The sequence below is a fragment of the Mus pahari genome, chromosome 17, assembly GCF_900095145.1.
Source record: "Mus pahari chromosome 17, PAHARI_EIJ_v1.1, whole genome shotgun sequence".
Lineage (NCBI taxonomy): Eukaryota > Metazoa > Chordata > Mammalia > Rodentia > Muridae > Mus > Mus pahari.
Genome location: NC_034606.1, coordinates 56495903 through 56511125, shown reverse-complemented (window position 1 = coordinate 56511125; position 15223 = coordinate 56495903). Strand labels below are relative to the sequence as shown.

Below are 15223 nucleotides of genomic sequence, written 5' to 3'. Positions count from 1 at the left end.
GGGAGTGGGTGGGTAGGGGAGCAGGGGTGGGGGAGGGTATAGGGAACTTTCGGGATAGCATTTGAAATGTAAATAAAGAAAATATCTAATTAAAAAAAGATGCTGTGTTCTGCAAATACAGATACTTGAGAAAAAGTATATTTAGTTTGTGAGGTTCTGAGAAGTCTGTTGCTGAAAGCCTCACAAGAAGTTCTAGACATGAAAGTGTGGCAGCTGAGCTGGGACTGGACCTTTGAAGGAACCATTTTTCAGCTCTGAACCAGCTCGATAAAATAGGCTGGGAGGCTTAGTGAGCTTCCCTGATGGGCTTTTATAGCCTCTGCTATGGAGATTTGAAAATTCACATGCGATGAATTAATCCATAGTAACTGGAGCCCCAGACCACACAGTTATTTCCTTCCCTCAGATGGCTTTTAATCAATTCTGCTATAGCTTTAATCGTTTTAGAGTAAAGCACTTTCCAAAACACCGATTTTAAAATGCACTCCTGCTCTGAGCTAAGAAGGAGGTGTCTTCAGTACTTTACAATAAAGAAAAAACTTTGCTTGCATATGTGATTTACTGAAAATGTTTGTGCAAGGGTTATGGCCTAGATATTTTTATTGGTTAACTTGGTACAGATAATTTTGACAGTTAAGAAAAAAATGCATGGGTTTCCTTAAAGATACAAACTTGATTATCAAAACTCCAAAACCAATACAGAAGTTTTGAACTATTCATTTGGCTAACATTCACAAAAGAAATGAGGCATTTAATTTCTGTAGGGGACAGCAGTCTCAGGACTTTACAAGCTTCAAACGTCTGGGCTGAAATAATTTTCCCTCCTCAGCTTCCAGAATAGCTAGAGCTATGTGCATCTACACAGCAAGTAACCGTTTTTCTTATTCCCTGCTGAATCAACCTTATACCATCTTACAGTCCTCATAAAGACAATTATTACACATCTGCTTTCGATAAAGCTTGGTGAAATAAACCAAATGTTTATTTTAGGAAGAAAACATCAAGAGGCAAAAGTCACTACAGGCAAAAGTGGTTAGGGGGGAGAAGCCACAGAAGACCCCCATCTTAAGAATAATAATAACTTTTATTTTCCCCAAATCTGAGCACAAACCAAAAAATCAGCTACTGGAGCCTCTTTAGCACTTTTGTGGGAAGGACAGAAGGCAAGCAAAAAACCTGATTTTTCAGATCTAATAATGAACGCTGGATCTTTATAGTCGTTGCAATTTTCTAAAACTTCTATAATTAAAATACTACAAAATGATAGATGATTTTAATGAACTAGAATATCTTGTTGACGCACAATTGGAGTTGCGCGCGTACGAGTGGGAGACTGCGTAAATTCCCAGTTCTCTCGAGTGTACTCACTGTCGTCTGCACCTCAGCATCATCTTTAAAGCGTTGCAAAGTGGAAACCAGAATTTTTGCCAGGAGGTGCCCTGTCCCTATGCAGAAATTCTTCTTTGTCATCAAGCATCCCATAAGGTGTAAGCCCAGACACTGAATTTCTAAAATAAAAGAGAAAATTAACAGTGGTTATTCTTTTAACCTCAAAGCAGAAGGAATGAATAAGAAAAACAAATCCAGTAAATAGTGTACTGGCTGGTTCTGTGTCAACTTGACACAAGCTGGAGTTATCACAGAGAAAGGAGCCTCCCTTGAGGAAAGGCCTCCAAGAGATCCAGCTGAAAGACATTTTCACAATTTGGGATCAAGGGTGGGAGGGCCCATTGTGGGCGATATCATCCCTAGGCTGGTGGTCCTGGGTTCTGTAAGAAAGCAAGCTGAGCGAGCCAGGGGAAGCAAGCCAGTAAGAAACATCCCTCCATGGCCTCTGCATCAGCTCCTACCTCCAGGTTCCTGCCCTGTGTGAATTCCTGTCTTGACTTCCTTTGGTGATGAACAGCAATGTGGAAGTATAAGCTGAACAAACCCCTTTCTTCCCAACTTGCTTCTTGGTCATGATGTTGTGCAGGAATACAAACCCTGACTAAGACAACAAGCAGTGGTTCCAAGCTCTGTACCAACCTTGGTCATCTGGATACATCTGTAAGATGTGGAGGACTGAGTCCACTGCACCTTGCAGAGATAACGTCTCTATGGCATCAGGAAGGTGCGCGAGAGAAGAGATAACTTTCAATCCACATTTCTGAATACCAGGATTCCCAATGAACTAAAATCAAAAGCAGTTTAAGAATATTTACTGTTATAAGTAAGGTTTGAATGCATGCCTCTATTGAAACCAGTTGCAGAATGGTAAAACACAATTCAACATCTGGGGGTGCAGCTTAGACAGTACAGTGGTTGACTGCCATGAAAAGTTCTAGGTTTGATAAAAAACAAACAAACTAGGCATGTGGTACACAACTGTAAACCCAGTACTTGGGAGATGGAGGGAAGAGGACAAAAACTTCATGGTCACCCTCAGTTAAATGTATAGAGATAGTCTGGGATATATGAGACCCAGCATCAAGAACAAACCATAAATACAAATACAAATTATTTGGTCAAATACAAATTAGCATCTTTTGGGTTTTTTTTATTGGTTCTTTGTGGATTTCATATCATGAACCCCAATCCCACTCATCTCTCCCTCCCCTCAAATCTGATGTCCACCCTTGCAACCTCCCCACAAATGGAGAAAAAAAAATCTCATTGTGAGATTTAGTGTGTCACGGTATGTCCCACAGTCTACCCTTTTGTCCACACTTCTGTGCTTGCAAATGTTCATTGCGATGACTTGTTAGTCTGGTATGAGGCCTCTGGCTTCTGCTACTCTATCAATACTGGATCCTCACTGGGACTCCTCTTAGATATCCTGTCATTGCCCCATGTCATGGAGATCCTATAGTTTTGGATCTGTAGGACTTGACCCTTCATGCAGTCTGGTAGTTCGTCCATTGGGTATTGGGATGGGCCAGTTCAAAGTCCTGGATTGAGCCTAAGAGACATCGGAGCTGGTCAGCCTGCTGGCTCTCCCATTCTCATGCCCTTCGGGTCAGCTCCCCAGAAATCCCTGCTACCAGGGCCAGCTCTACCCTGCTGTCCAGACAAGGGACAAAGCCAGCTCTCTCAAATGTTGTAGCTGGTTAGGGACATGACCAGTCCTCCCATTCTCATGAGCCTAGGACCAGCTCTCCTGCTTGCCACAGATGGCAAGGGACAAGGAAAGGGAAGGCAGTGTCTCCCCCTTGTCTCTGTTACTGCCAAGCAGACAAAAGGCAGGGCCAGCTCTTTCACACTGTGCACTGTCATCCCTGGGCCAGCTCACATACAGTTGCCAAACCTAGGGCCTGCTCTACTGTGCCACCCAGATGAGGTGCAGGGCCTGCTCTCCCTAGTGTTATGGCAGGTGAGGACAGGGCCACTTTTCCTGCTTTGATGTCCTTGGGGCCAGCTCTTCTGCCTGCCATTGGTGCCAAGGAGCAGGGAGTGTTGGGACATCTCTCCCCTACTCAAGCCACTGCATGGCAGACAAGTGACAGGGAGCAGCTCTTTCATGCTCATAGCCTTCAGGCCTCTTCATCCATACCTATTATACAGGGTCAACTCTACTATGTTGCCAGATGAGGTTCAGAGCCAGCTTTCCTGAGTGCTGCATCAGGCAGGGACTAGGCACAGCTCACATGCTCTTATGACCTCTGTTGGGCCCAACTCTCTCACCAGCTGCCAGTAGAGAGGCCAAAAGAGAGGGGAGGGAGGCATGGCCAACTCTCCCACATTCTCACTTGAGGCTGGCTCACCCACAACCCTTACATCCAGGGCAAGCTCTTGTATGCTACCCAGGTGAGGTGCATAGCCTGATTTCCCTGGGGCTGCAGCAGATGAGAGGAAGGGCCAGCTCTCCTGCTTTGATGACCTCAGGGCCAGCTCCTCTGCCTGCCACTGGTGGCCAGGGATGAGGGGGAGGACAAATTACTGTCCTTATTTCTGCCTTCTACATTACTAATTAATTGTATACAACAAGAGTAAACATTCTAACCTTCAAGTGCTTGTTCTGGGTCAAGTATTGTACTGAATACACACATTGCACAATAATTTAATTAAGTCCATGCTAACAGCATTGTCAAACATGCACCAGAGAAATGACAGCCTCTTCAGTCCATGCTGGTATGGAAAACATGCTGTAGCTACGCCTAAGATAGGGAGGTGGCACTTGTATTGTATCCTCTGCACAATGATCATTTCTAACAGAGACTGAGTTCACTGGGGTTAGAAAGATTGAGCCCTACAGATGGTACCCCACAGAAAGGAGATAAAAAACATCTATAAGCAAAGAAGTGTGGACAGAAGGGCACATACACCATGGGACACACTGTGACACACTACAGTTTCCACTGTGAGTGTTTTTCCCTCTGTTGTGGGGGAAGCTGCAAAAGTGGAAGGCATGTACAAGGGAAGGGGAAATGAGTGGGTTTGGGGTGCAATTAGGGAAATTCACAAAGAAGCAATAAAAAGGTATTTTAAAATGTAGAAATTTCCCAACATGGAAAATTAAAAAAAATAATAAGAAATGAAACCAAACCAGGGATATTTTGTTGCAAAGCCATCAGTGAACTTCCCTAGTTTGCAGTGCTGTCTCTCACCACAGGAAGCTCTAAGTGAGCTTGACCCCAAGTGTCTTGTGGGCTTGATTTCATATCTTCCCTTCAAAGTGTATCAAGTAATAGTTTTTTTTTTCTGAGCTTCAAAGATGTACACACACACACACACACACACACACACACACACACACACTTGGACCAGACTCTCTGACCTCTACAACAATGTGACAGTCAACTTACATCATTTCTTTCAAAGATTACCACAACGTCTTTCGGGAATTAATTTCACATAGACACATCATGCAATGTGAATAGAAATGATCCATTGTGCAGAGGATACACATCACTTACTTCAGGGTATCTACCTCCCCAAATCTCACCCACACACACACTGCTACAGGACAATGCTGAGATAACTTCAAGCCAGATCACAAGTTCTGATGAACCTACATGTCCACACTCCCTACCTCCAGCCTTGGCATGTCTATCATCCGCTCCTCCATCATCTCTGTGATTTAGCATTTGGTTCCCCACAGGGTATGGGAATGTCATTAGCTTCTTTTCCTGTGCCTTGTCCTCTGTCTCTAGCTTCTCAGTTTGTCATTATGTCCTGTATCATTTAATCAAGACACTCTTCCCCTTTTTGGGAATTCTGTTTGTCAACACTATTAGCATCTAATTCCCTGAATAATAATTCCGAATTATTTTGCAGTCAAGTAGAATGTGTTACATTCTGTGAATCTGAAGACCACAAATAAAGAATGGAGTAATATCAGTGCAGAAGGGGTAAGGGATTTCTGCAGATATAGGAATGTGGTCTCACCATGTGAAGGTGGAAAGATTTTCGGTGTCATCTCAGTATCCCATTCTCTAACACAGCCCTCGTGATGCCGCACTATTAGAATCTGCCCATGCAATCAACACGGACTGACAGTGAGAGCCAGTCTGAAATTCTCATCAGAAAGAAAACGGGAGCTGAGGCAAAGCGAAGTATCCTCTTTCCTTCCCTTTTGAATTTATTAATAGGAATGTCTACACCTACTACCTCCATATTCTTGCTACCCTTTAATTTTATATAATCAGACTTCTCTCTTAACAACTCGGAATTAAAAGCACTCAGAGACAAAAAGTTCCCTAACCACTTAATTGCTGCCTTCCCACTCCTTGATTTTTATACCACGCTCAAACTTTAAAGCCATTCATTTGCCCGTGTTCTTCATCACTTCCTGCAACTCCAAACTATACAGACGTCCTTTCTTTAAGGCCTCTTCACAGGTGAGATCACTGCATTAGCACAGCTGCAGCACACAGCGGCAGCCACCTCATTGATGGACAAAACCGCAGGCACTTGCCTCGAAGAATTCTGCAATTAACTGAGGAACACTAAGAGCTGGAGAGGTGGTCTTTCCCAGGGAAGAGCCTACCAAATGGTCATCCACTACCCCAGGAACAACCCTGAAAACATGCAAGTAGCATCATACAGACAGAGCAGGGTCTCGTTAGGAACATATATGTATGTATACATATGCATTTAGTAACAACTAGTTTTAAAAGGGGCTATGAATCTGTAATCAAAAAAGGGGGTGTATGGAAAGATCTGGAAGGAGAAAAAGAAGGGAAAATGATGTAATTATGTTAATCTCAAAAAATAATTTTAAATTATATATTAAAATTTTAAATAAGAAGTAATTAAGTAAAAAAGTGAAGAAATAAATTTATGTATACTAGCATTTAATTATCACTAATTTTACGGCATAGACACACTACATATATCTCTAAGCATCCGTGGAAAAAGTGAGGTACACACTTTCAAGCAGATAATGTAAAATCACGTTTAAACTTAGTTAAGGAAGGAAAAATGTAGACTTGCAGTGGCTTTTCCATTCTGCCGTCTTTGTCTTGAAATACTTGATATTTTCAAGCCAGGGAACCTGCAATTTCCTTTGATGCAGAACTTCATGAGCCATGTATTCAGTTGTGCTTCTAAACTAAAGAATGCATCATAAGCCAGGTATAATGTGACTCTCCTTGTGTTTAAGATCTTTTTAAAATTATTGCATTGTTTATTTATGTGCATGTGCATGCATGCAGGAGTGCACTTGTGTACATGTATGGGTACACACCTCCCACACGGAGGTCAGAGCACCACTTGGGTTAGTGAGTACTCTCCTTCAACTAGCTCCATTCAGAGATTGCACCAAGGTCATCATGGACTAGGTGACGGGTGCCTTCACTGTCTTAGGCATCTCCTTAGCCTTCGTGTTTAATACCTTCACCTCTACCAAATTTTTACTTATTTATTGGTCCTTCTAGTATTGACGTCCCTTAACCTCTAACCTTTACATGTCTAGCTTAGCAACTGATTAAGAAGTTGTAACCGGAAGTCTATGACTGTCTAACAACAGAATTGTTCTTGTGTGATCACAAGTGACAACGCCTAAAGTGACAGCATCTAAACAACTAAAAATAAGAGTATGGTGTTTTGAACACTCAAGTAAATTTGAAAAGGAGTAATTATATGTAATATTATTATAATATATCATATATATCCATATATAAGTAAATATATATATATATATATATATATATATGATATTGTGGGCTTGTATTCATTTACCTAATATTGCATCTTAAAAACAGTCTTTATTGCATTTCTGTTCAATATGAATCAATGACTAACTTATTAGTTCCCACCTAGCAAATATTATCCAAGTGTAAGCTTTGGATGTATCACTGGAAAGATACCAATAGACATTAATTAGAAACACCCTCTTACCTACCATCTACAACCTTTAAGTTCTTTTAGAGAACTTGCAAGTAAGTCACTGGAATGGCTTCTCTAATGGGCCAGCCTGCTCAAGCTGAGCTTGCACCTGACTCTCCTCACTGCCACCCATGCAGACGCCACAGGGAAGGGGATGCAAGTCCTTAAGGGGTCATGCATGGTTTTGCTTTTATCTCTCATTTTCCATATTCTCACATACATCTCATCTTTGCTTGTGACAGAAAAAGAAACATATATGGATTTGCGGCCCCGTCCGAAGAAGGCAAGAACATGCTGATAAACAGATTGTGCCTCACGGTGTTCTCTTAAAGAGCAGAAGGTGAAGGCACAAGAGAGCCAACATTGTATAGTTTCTAGGAAGAGAGTTAAACTGATGGAAGAAGATCCATGTTCATGAAGATGCAATTCAAGGAAACTTCCCAGGAAAAATAAACTGGGTGTTCATTTAGCTGGTATCAAAACTAGCATCAAAATATGCCTCAACCACATGACTGGCCGGGCTTCAGGAGGAAGAGTAGTTCTGGCATCCAGGAGATACTACCAGCTCACAGAAAAGTAAGGAAAAAAAAAAAAACCTGTCTCAGACTTCTCCACTAAGATGCTCAACATTAGAGCAATGCCTATAGGCATCCAGTCAAAGCCCTCAGTGTTTTATAGCCAACTAAATCAGTCTTTTCAAGAGTTCAAACGCAGGGCTCAGTGACTAAGATAATCGCTGCTCTTGCAGAGTACCAGAGTTCAGTTCTACCACCATCAAGCTTCACAGGGCCCATTCCAGCCCTATGGGTATCCCTCACCCTCGTCTAGACTCCAAGTTCAAGCACACAGGCACAGACACACATGGCTACACATAAATAAAAAACAAAAAAGATGCATACATTTTAAGAGTTCACAATAAACTTACAATTAAAGATTACAAAACATCAAGATATTAGGGAATGTAACTTTAAGAAGAGTTCTGTGAAAAGATTGAGTGATGAATTAAACCTAGAACAAAAGACTTGAGGAGAAGTGAGAACTGAGAGAACTGACGGACTAAAATTAAGATAAAATTTAGAAAGCACAGGTCCAAAGCTGACTGCAAACACTACATGGCCTTTCAATGCAGAATTAAATTATTTCACCAAGGTCGATAGGAAAACAGGTAGAGAGTGTCTAGAAGTGACTGCTTCTGCCCCTAGGTCTTCATAGCCAAAGGCACTTTATAATATCTGATGGTGACAGTGCCAACAGTTAGTGAGTTTGCACTGTGTATCAGGCACCAGTGTGACAAACTGTTCACTCTATCTGCTTGCTATCTAAACTCCAAGGGTTAACTGGAGCATGATGAGTAGAGTTGGATTCAGACCGGAAAGTCTTGCTCAGTGAAAGAAACAGAACAAAAAGTATAGTCTACAGAAATTAAGAGGTAGAAGGGAGAAGACATGGGAACAGTGAAAATACCAGTTCCAGCAAGACTTACACCTAGAATGTAAACATGAAATGGAAGAAGAAACTGACACCTAGAAAATATCATGCTTATGGAAAAATCTGTGATTTTGACCTATCAGTACATTTAAAATGCCACCTGACTGCCTTTGAACTTCTACACAGAATTAGCAAATTTGGAAATAGTATAGCACGTTGTTTGTCATCTATCAATGGCCACTATGTTATCAGCACAGATTAAATTAAGTTGCAGTAAAACTCCTCAAATTTCATAGGCTACAGAACAATAGGTTCAATTCTTGCCTACAACGCACATGCATTTCAGGCCAAATGGGGCAGGTCTCTGCTCATCACCAGCACTTGAGTAATGACTGCCACAGACAGGAACTTTGTTGGCAAGCAATGCAGGTCAGAGTTCCTGATAGTATGTTCTTAAGATGTAACACTTCCCAGTGGACTGTTCAGTTCAGAACTCATAAATGTAACCTCTGTCTTCAACTCCTTGTTAAAATGAATCATTACTCCAAACTATTATCTGACAAAATACTAATCCAAGGTCTCTATACATTTGAAGAGTTGCAAGACCCTGCCATGGTACAGAGTTTCTACCAGGCAAAACCTTAGCTTATTGGCAGGTTTTTCTATTGCAAATAATGCAACAATAACCATTTTTATCTAAAATTTTAATGTATATGTCCAAATAGTTCTATATTATAAATTATTAAAATGCAATCATTGACCAGATATGTCCATCTTAATTGTAGTGGGTATTGCCATTTTGTTATTGTTGTTTTGTTTTGTTTTACTCTGTAGCCCAGGTTGACCTACAACTGGCTTGTAACCCAAGTTGGCCTTAAACTTGTAACAATTCTCCTGCCTCAGCCTCCCAAGTGCTGATATTATAGGCATGAGATATCACAGCTAGTTACCAAATTTCCTGGAAATACCTTTTTCCTTTTTGAATCCACATTATGATTACAATCTATATATGTAATTAAGTTAATAACATTTACGTATGTACACAGAAAAAATTCATTTTGTTTACCTTTCCATTCAGTCTTGGTATGTACTTTTTGCCAAAATAATAAATATTCTGCTTTTGTGTTTTCCCCAAATAACTGGGCATAAGCTTGATTACAGAAACACCTGTACAAACCATATTTCTTTCAGTGTTGAGGAATATCATGGACTAGCTGCATAGTTTGCTTGTGTCTAATTTTCAAGCCAGCATCATGTGGGATGTGCCACATGTTCTCTAGTGTCAGCATCACACTAGTGTGTGGCCCAATGTCTTATAAAACATTTGGTTATCCCATTGGAATTAGACTACATGACTTATCATGTCTTGCCAAGTTCTCCTGCAAATCTTTATGCAAACTGACTATTACATATACATTTTATACTTGCTTACCTAGTTTGAGTAATTACTACTGCATTTTAAAAATAAAAGCTATAGAGGTACCTCAGCTTTAATTTTACAGACTTCCATGAAGAAGATCAATTTTTTTGTGTGTTCAACTCTTCTCCTACCTCTAAGTTTTACACTTTGTACAAACCTTTTTGTGCCCTTTATAAGTGTGTGTGTGTGTGTGTGTGTGTGTGTGTGTGTGTGTGTATGAGCGATGTCTTAGACCACCTCATATTTAAGAATTAAATATACCTTTGTCTGTTTTTTGAGGCAGCATTTCTTTATATAGTCCTGGATATCCTGGGACTCACTCTATAGACCAGAATAGCCTCAAACTCACATAGATCCTCCTGTCCCTAGCAAGTGCTTAGATCAAGGGCAGGTGCCACCACCACCTGGCTCAAAATTCATTTTTAAATTTAAATTTTCAGTGTTTTGCTCTAAGTTTTTGCAAATCAGAAAGTCTTTAGGTGCAACCACCTCATCAGAAAACGAGCTTTTCTTTCCCTGGGTTCCCCAGCCAAAGAGGCAGGCGTGGCTCTGCAGACACATACACACAGACAGAGCCAAGACACTTGAGAGTCTACTTTGTTCCCCAGAAATGACAGTAGACAAACAGTGACCTATGGAACAGATGCCCAAACACTGTGATGTGTCAACAATTCTCCAGGTCCAGCATAACTGGGAGGTCAGTGATCCAAAAGAGGTTACCTTCAGCTTGAATTATAACACTCTGTTTCATATACCAAAGCCTTGGCTCACTTGAATAAACACTTTCCTTAGTCTCTGCTTAGATCAATAATAGTTGAATCTCAAGTCATAATTATCGATAGCTCTGTTGACGTCACCCTAATGATATAATTCATCTTAGAAGAGCTATGAAAACATACAGAGGCATCACAGAAGACAGCCATGTTCTGTCTGGTGTGTCTCTATTAGTTGAATCTTTATCTATAGGATCATAAAAGAAGAATGGCCTACCAGGGAGAAAAAAATCAGCACGGGGCCTTGACATCCAGACCTGGCTCACCGATTGAACAAACTAAGATAGAAACTTGCATTAGTTAGTTGTGTACTTATCTTTCTTTTAATATATATTTTCCACCTCAATGTTGCTACTATCACCCTGAGTCCTAATTATGACTTCTAACTATCATAGTAAACAACAAAAAAGTAAAGTAAAACTCAGAGCTGCACCCCCAGACCCTCAGATTTAATAGTCTCATTAATGGTATAAAGACAGAAAACCCTTGTTCCACATACCCTGTTCAGAGCGGCTAGAACCAGCTTGTGGATGTCAGTCCTGAAACACTGTTTTCTGAGCACATTTGGTCTGCATTGAGAGTCATCCCTGGATTCTTCCGATAGTCCTAAATTCAAGAACAAACAGTGACCAATACAGACTTACTCCTGTCAAACGCATTTAGGCTGAACGCACTGCCACTTGCCAAGAGCTAGGATAATTTGGGTCGGACTAGGTTCCCCGCCCTCGTGGAACTTTCCATCCTCATCGAAAGCATTCCTATCTCTGCTGTCCTGTCAGTGACTGTGATTGTACAGATGTCCGAGGCTTCTCACTGGTCCACAGGCACGTGTGCCAACCGGTCACGCTCGGTAGTAAAGCCTTCAGCCTCATGCAATGGGTTGCCATCAGCATCTTGCTGTTCCTGAACATTCATCTCTGCTCCCTGCTTCCCAGAATGGACATCATTTCCTTTCCATGTAACAGCCCTTCAAGTTGTGTGCACTGTCAACTTTTTAGTGACAGGCCCATAACCTCCTCTCTCCATATCTCCGGGGTCCAAGGACAGGGCTTCAGGGCAACAGTGGCTTGGGAGTCACCATTACACCAACACAGGGTAGAGTCAGGTAGTAGCAGTTGAAGTCTGCAAAGATCTCTGTCTGTGTACCTTAGTTTTATCATCTATATATGGCAAAGAAGCATGGCAGCTGCATGGAGTAAAGGAGACAGATGCTAATATTGTGCCTACTCATGTGCACACATAATGAATGCTGTGTTTACTAATACCTATGTACGTATATACAGGGTTGTCTTAAATTCACCATTTAAAAAAAAATCAATAGTCATCTGACTATTAACTAGCTATAATGCTTCAGGGTCAGTTTACAATCATGCAAAGAGAACGTACAGGGCTAGAGAGACAGCTCAGAGGTTAAGAGCATTTGCTCTTCTTCCAAAGGCTCCAGCCTTAGTGGCCAGGTCCCACATCAGGCAGTTCAAAACCTCTTGCCCATGTGCCCATGAGTAGTGTATGCATATGGTATAGTTATACAAACTTGGGGACATATACACATACAGAAAACCTTTAACAAAGTAAGTACATATTCTAAGCATGTTTTGTTTTGTTTTTAATAAAAGAGATTAACAAACAGGCATGGTGCTAGCAGGCTTTTGCTGCTCTTTAATAACCCATCCACCTAAAAGGAATAAACTTTGAGCACTGAAGACTACAAAAATAATTTATTAATCTCAGCATGGTGGCACATGCCTTTAATCCCAGGACTCTGGAGAGAGAGGCAGGCAGAGGTCTGTGAGTTCAACGCTACCCTGGGCTAGCTCCGTAGTGAGACCTTACCTTAAAGAACTAAGGGGGGGGGGGTGTATTTGTACAAATTGTTGTTCCATTTTACTCAATCTACACAATTCAAAAATTAATAATAAAACTTTAAGAAAAATTATGCCTGTACTGCCAGTGATGACTGGGAAATGATGAATTGATTTAAAACACACAGGTGGGTCTGTTTTTATGCGAAGTACCAAGTTTAAAAAATAAAATGAGTAAGAGTTTCTTCTTTTAAAACACTTGTCACACAATGAAAATCCCCTTAATTCTGAAAGAGAAAACACCTAGACACTGGAAAAGAGTTGGTTTAGTAAACTTTTATTTTATGAGGAATTAATATGGATTTCAAAAAAGTTAGAATTTTATATGAGCAACACAGAATATTAGCGATCCTCTACTTATCTCTCATATCTATTCTCTCTGCATCTGCCTCATCCACTACATCATCTCACTAATTGCCACCAACTCCTAACCAGCTGTCCTACATCGACCCCCCTACTCAATTACCCCATATAACTCCACCATTGATGTGGATTGCAAATTTGGCCAGAGACCTACAGGGTAGTGGTCCCAATTATTAATGAATATAATTAAGCACATTTTATATAGTTTCAAAGGTTATTCACTTTACTGCTTGATATCCGAGTTGTATGTAACAAGCTCTTGACTCCCTAATGGTATACACACATACACACACATGCACACACACACACACATACACATACACACACACACACACACACATATATATATATATATGTGTGTGTGTGTGTGTGTGTGTGTGTGTATATATACATACACATACATACACATGTATATATACATATATATGTATATATGTATATATATATACACATACATACACATACATATATATGTATATATGTATATATATATGTGTGTGTATGTGTATGTGTGTGTGTGTGTGACTGTATATACACATGTATATATGAGTATATTTTAGATCTATAAAAAACAAAAATAAGAGTTTAAACATTGGCTATTCAAAATTCTAAACTTTTTTTTTAATTCATGGAGATATAATCAAAAGGGAAAATGCATGTATACATGAAAATATTGAAAAGAAATGAGTAATGTGACTGAAACTTATATAACACACTTTCTTCAATCAAAAAGGAGGCAATACTACTAGATTGAATGTAAATTAATAAACTGGAATCCACCCTCCAGTCCTTAGTAGTAGAGTATTCTAACCATCATTAGGATGCTAAACACATGCTTACTTTTGATGGTACTACTTCAGTTTTCTTCCCAGAGTACTTCAGAAATGTATCAGTTCTACAATTCCATTAGCCCGGGAGGGACACATTTTTCTTAAAAAGTTTAAAAAGGGTCCTTCCAGTGTTTGTAAATAGGATACGATAAACAATAAAAATAATTCAAGTCAGGCCATTATTATGTTTTCAGAACATGTCCGAGCCGTTAATAAAATTTAATTGCTCTCCATGTGAAATCACAATCGCTCAGCACTGCACTTAGAGTCCCCTCTGTCCTCCCAGATTTATCCCCACACCCTCCCTGGGGTTGTCTTCACTCCCCCCACACTCTGCGCTCAAGTTCCTTCTGCCTGAAAGCTGTTCTTGCCGTCTGACTTGCCTTGAGTCATAGGCATCTACTCCCTGACCTATGTGCTCCTCTGAAGACATTAGGTGCGTCAGTGTGCTCAGACCTGCTGGACCTTTGTCTGCAGAGGAGCTGCTCACGGAGCTAATCAACGGCTCATCTGTCTACCAACATCCCGCTTTGCCCTCCTTCCCTGTGTCATTCAATCCATTAAAGCACTGCGGCGTTCAGAACAGAACCGGAGGCTTTTTAATAATACGTGCTGAAAGAAAAAGTGGGGACAGGTGCGTTAGAGAGAGCTGAAGGGCAACCAAGGTGACAGCTGGGGAAAGCCAGGCAGATGGAGGCCTTTAAAGTCAAGGAGGGAGTGGCCATGTGGCTCTGCCAGAGAAGCAGAGAAGCTCTAACTTAACCACAGACAAGAAGGATGGGACTGAAGCAACACAGGAGGGCTGTTCTGTATTAGCTCGAACTTTAACATGGCTGGAGGCAAAGGAAATAGCAAAGAAGCATCTGAGATGAATAGTCCTTATCGACAGGAGGTCCACTTTTTACCCTGTGTTTCTTTCTTATGTAAATGAAGTGCTAAATAATCTTATGAGCTCATTTACATCATCCTCTCTCATGAATTTAATTTCGGGTTTAGCAGAAAGACCTGAGGACTTCAGAATCTGGTTCTTTAAGCTTGGCCTAGGAAACAATGTATCATGAAAATGCAAAATTCCGCGAGGCGTGGTGGTCTACGCCTTTAATCCCAGCACTCAGGAGGCAGAGGCAGGTGGATTTCTGAATTTAAGGTCTACAAAGTGAGTTCCAGGACAGCCAGGACTATACAGAGAAACCCTGTCTCAGAAAGAAAGAAAGAGAGAGAGAGAGAGAGAGAGAGAGA

General features: G+C 40.8%; 1 protein-coding gene across 1 annotated transcript in view; it reads right to left on the bottom strand.

The window, feature by feature from the left end:
* Nucleotides 1-15223, bottom strand: part of Lrrk2 (leucine rich repeat kinase 2) — a 142040-nt gene that overhangs the window by 89868 nt on the left and 36949 nt on the right. Inside the window, exons 14-16 of the mRNA XM_029547872.1 lie at nucleotides 11429-11568; nucleotides 2029-2173; nucleotides 1369-1508 (exon numbers count right to left, since the gene is read on the bottom strand). Coding sequence (XP_029403732.1) covers nucleotides 1369-1508; nucleotides 2029-2173; nucleotides 11429-11568 — 425 coding nt within the window. The remainder of the gene's footprint in view (nucleotides 1-1368; nucleotides 1509-2028; nucleotides 2174-11428; nucleotides 11569-15223) is intronic.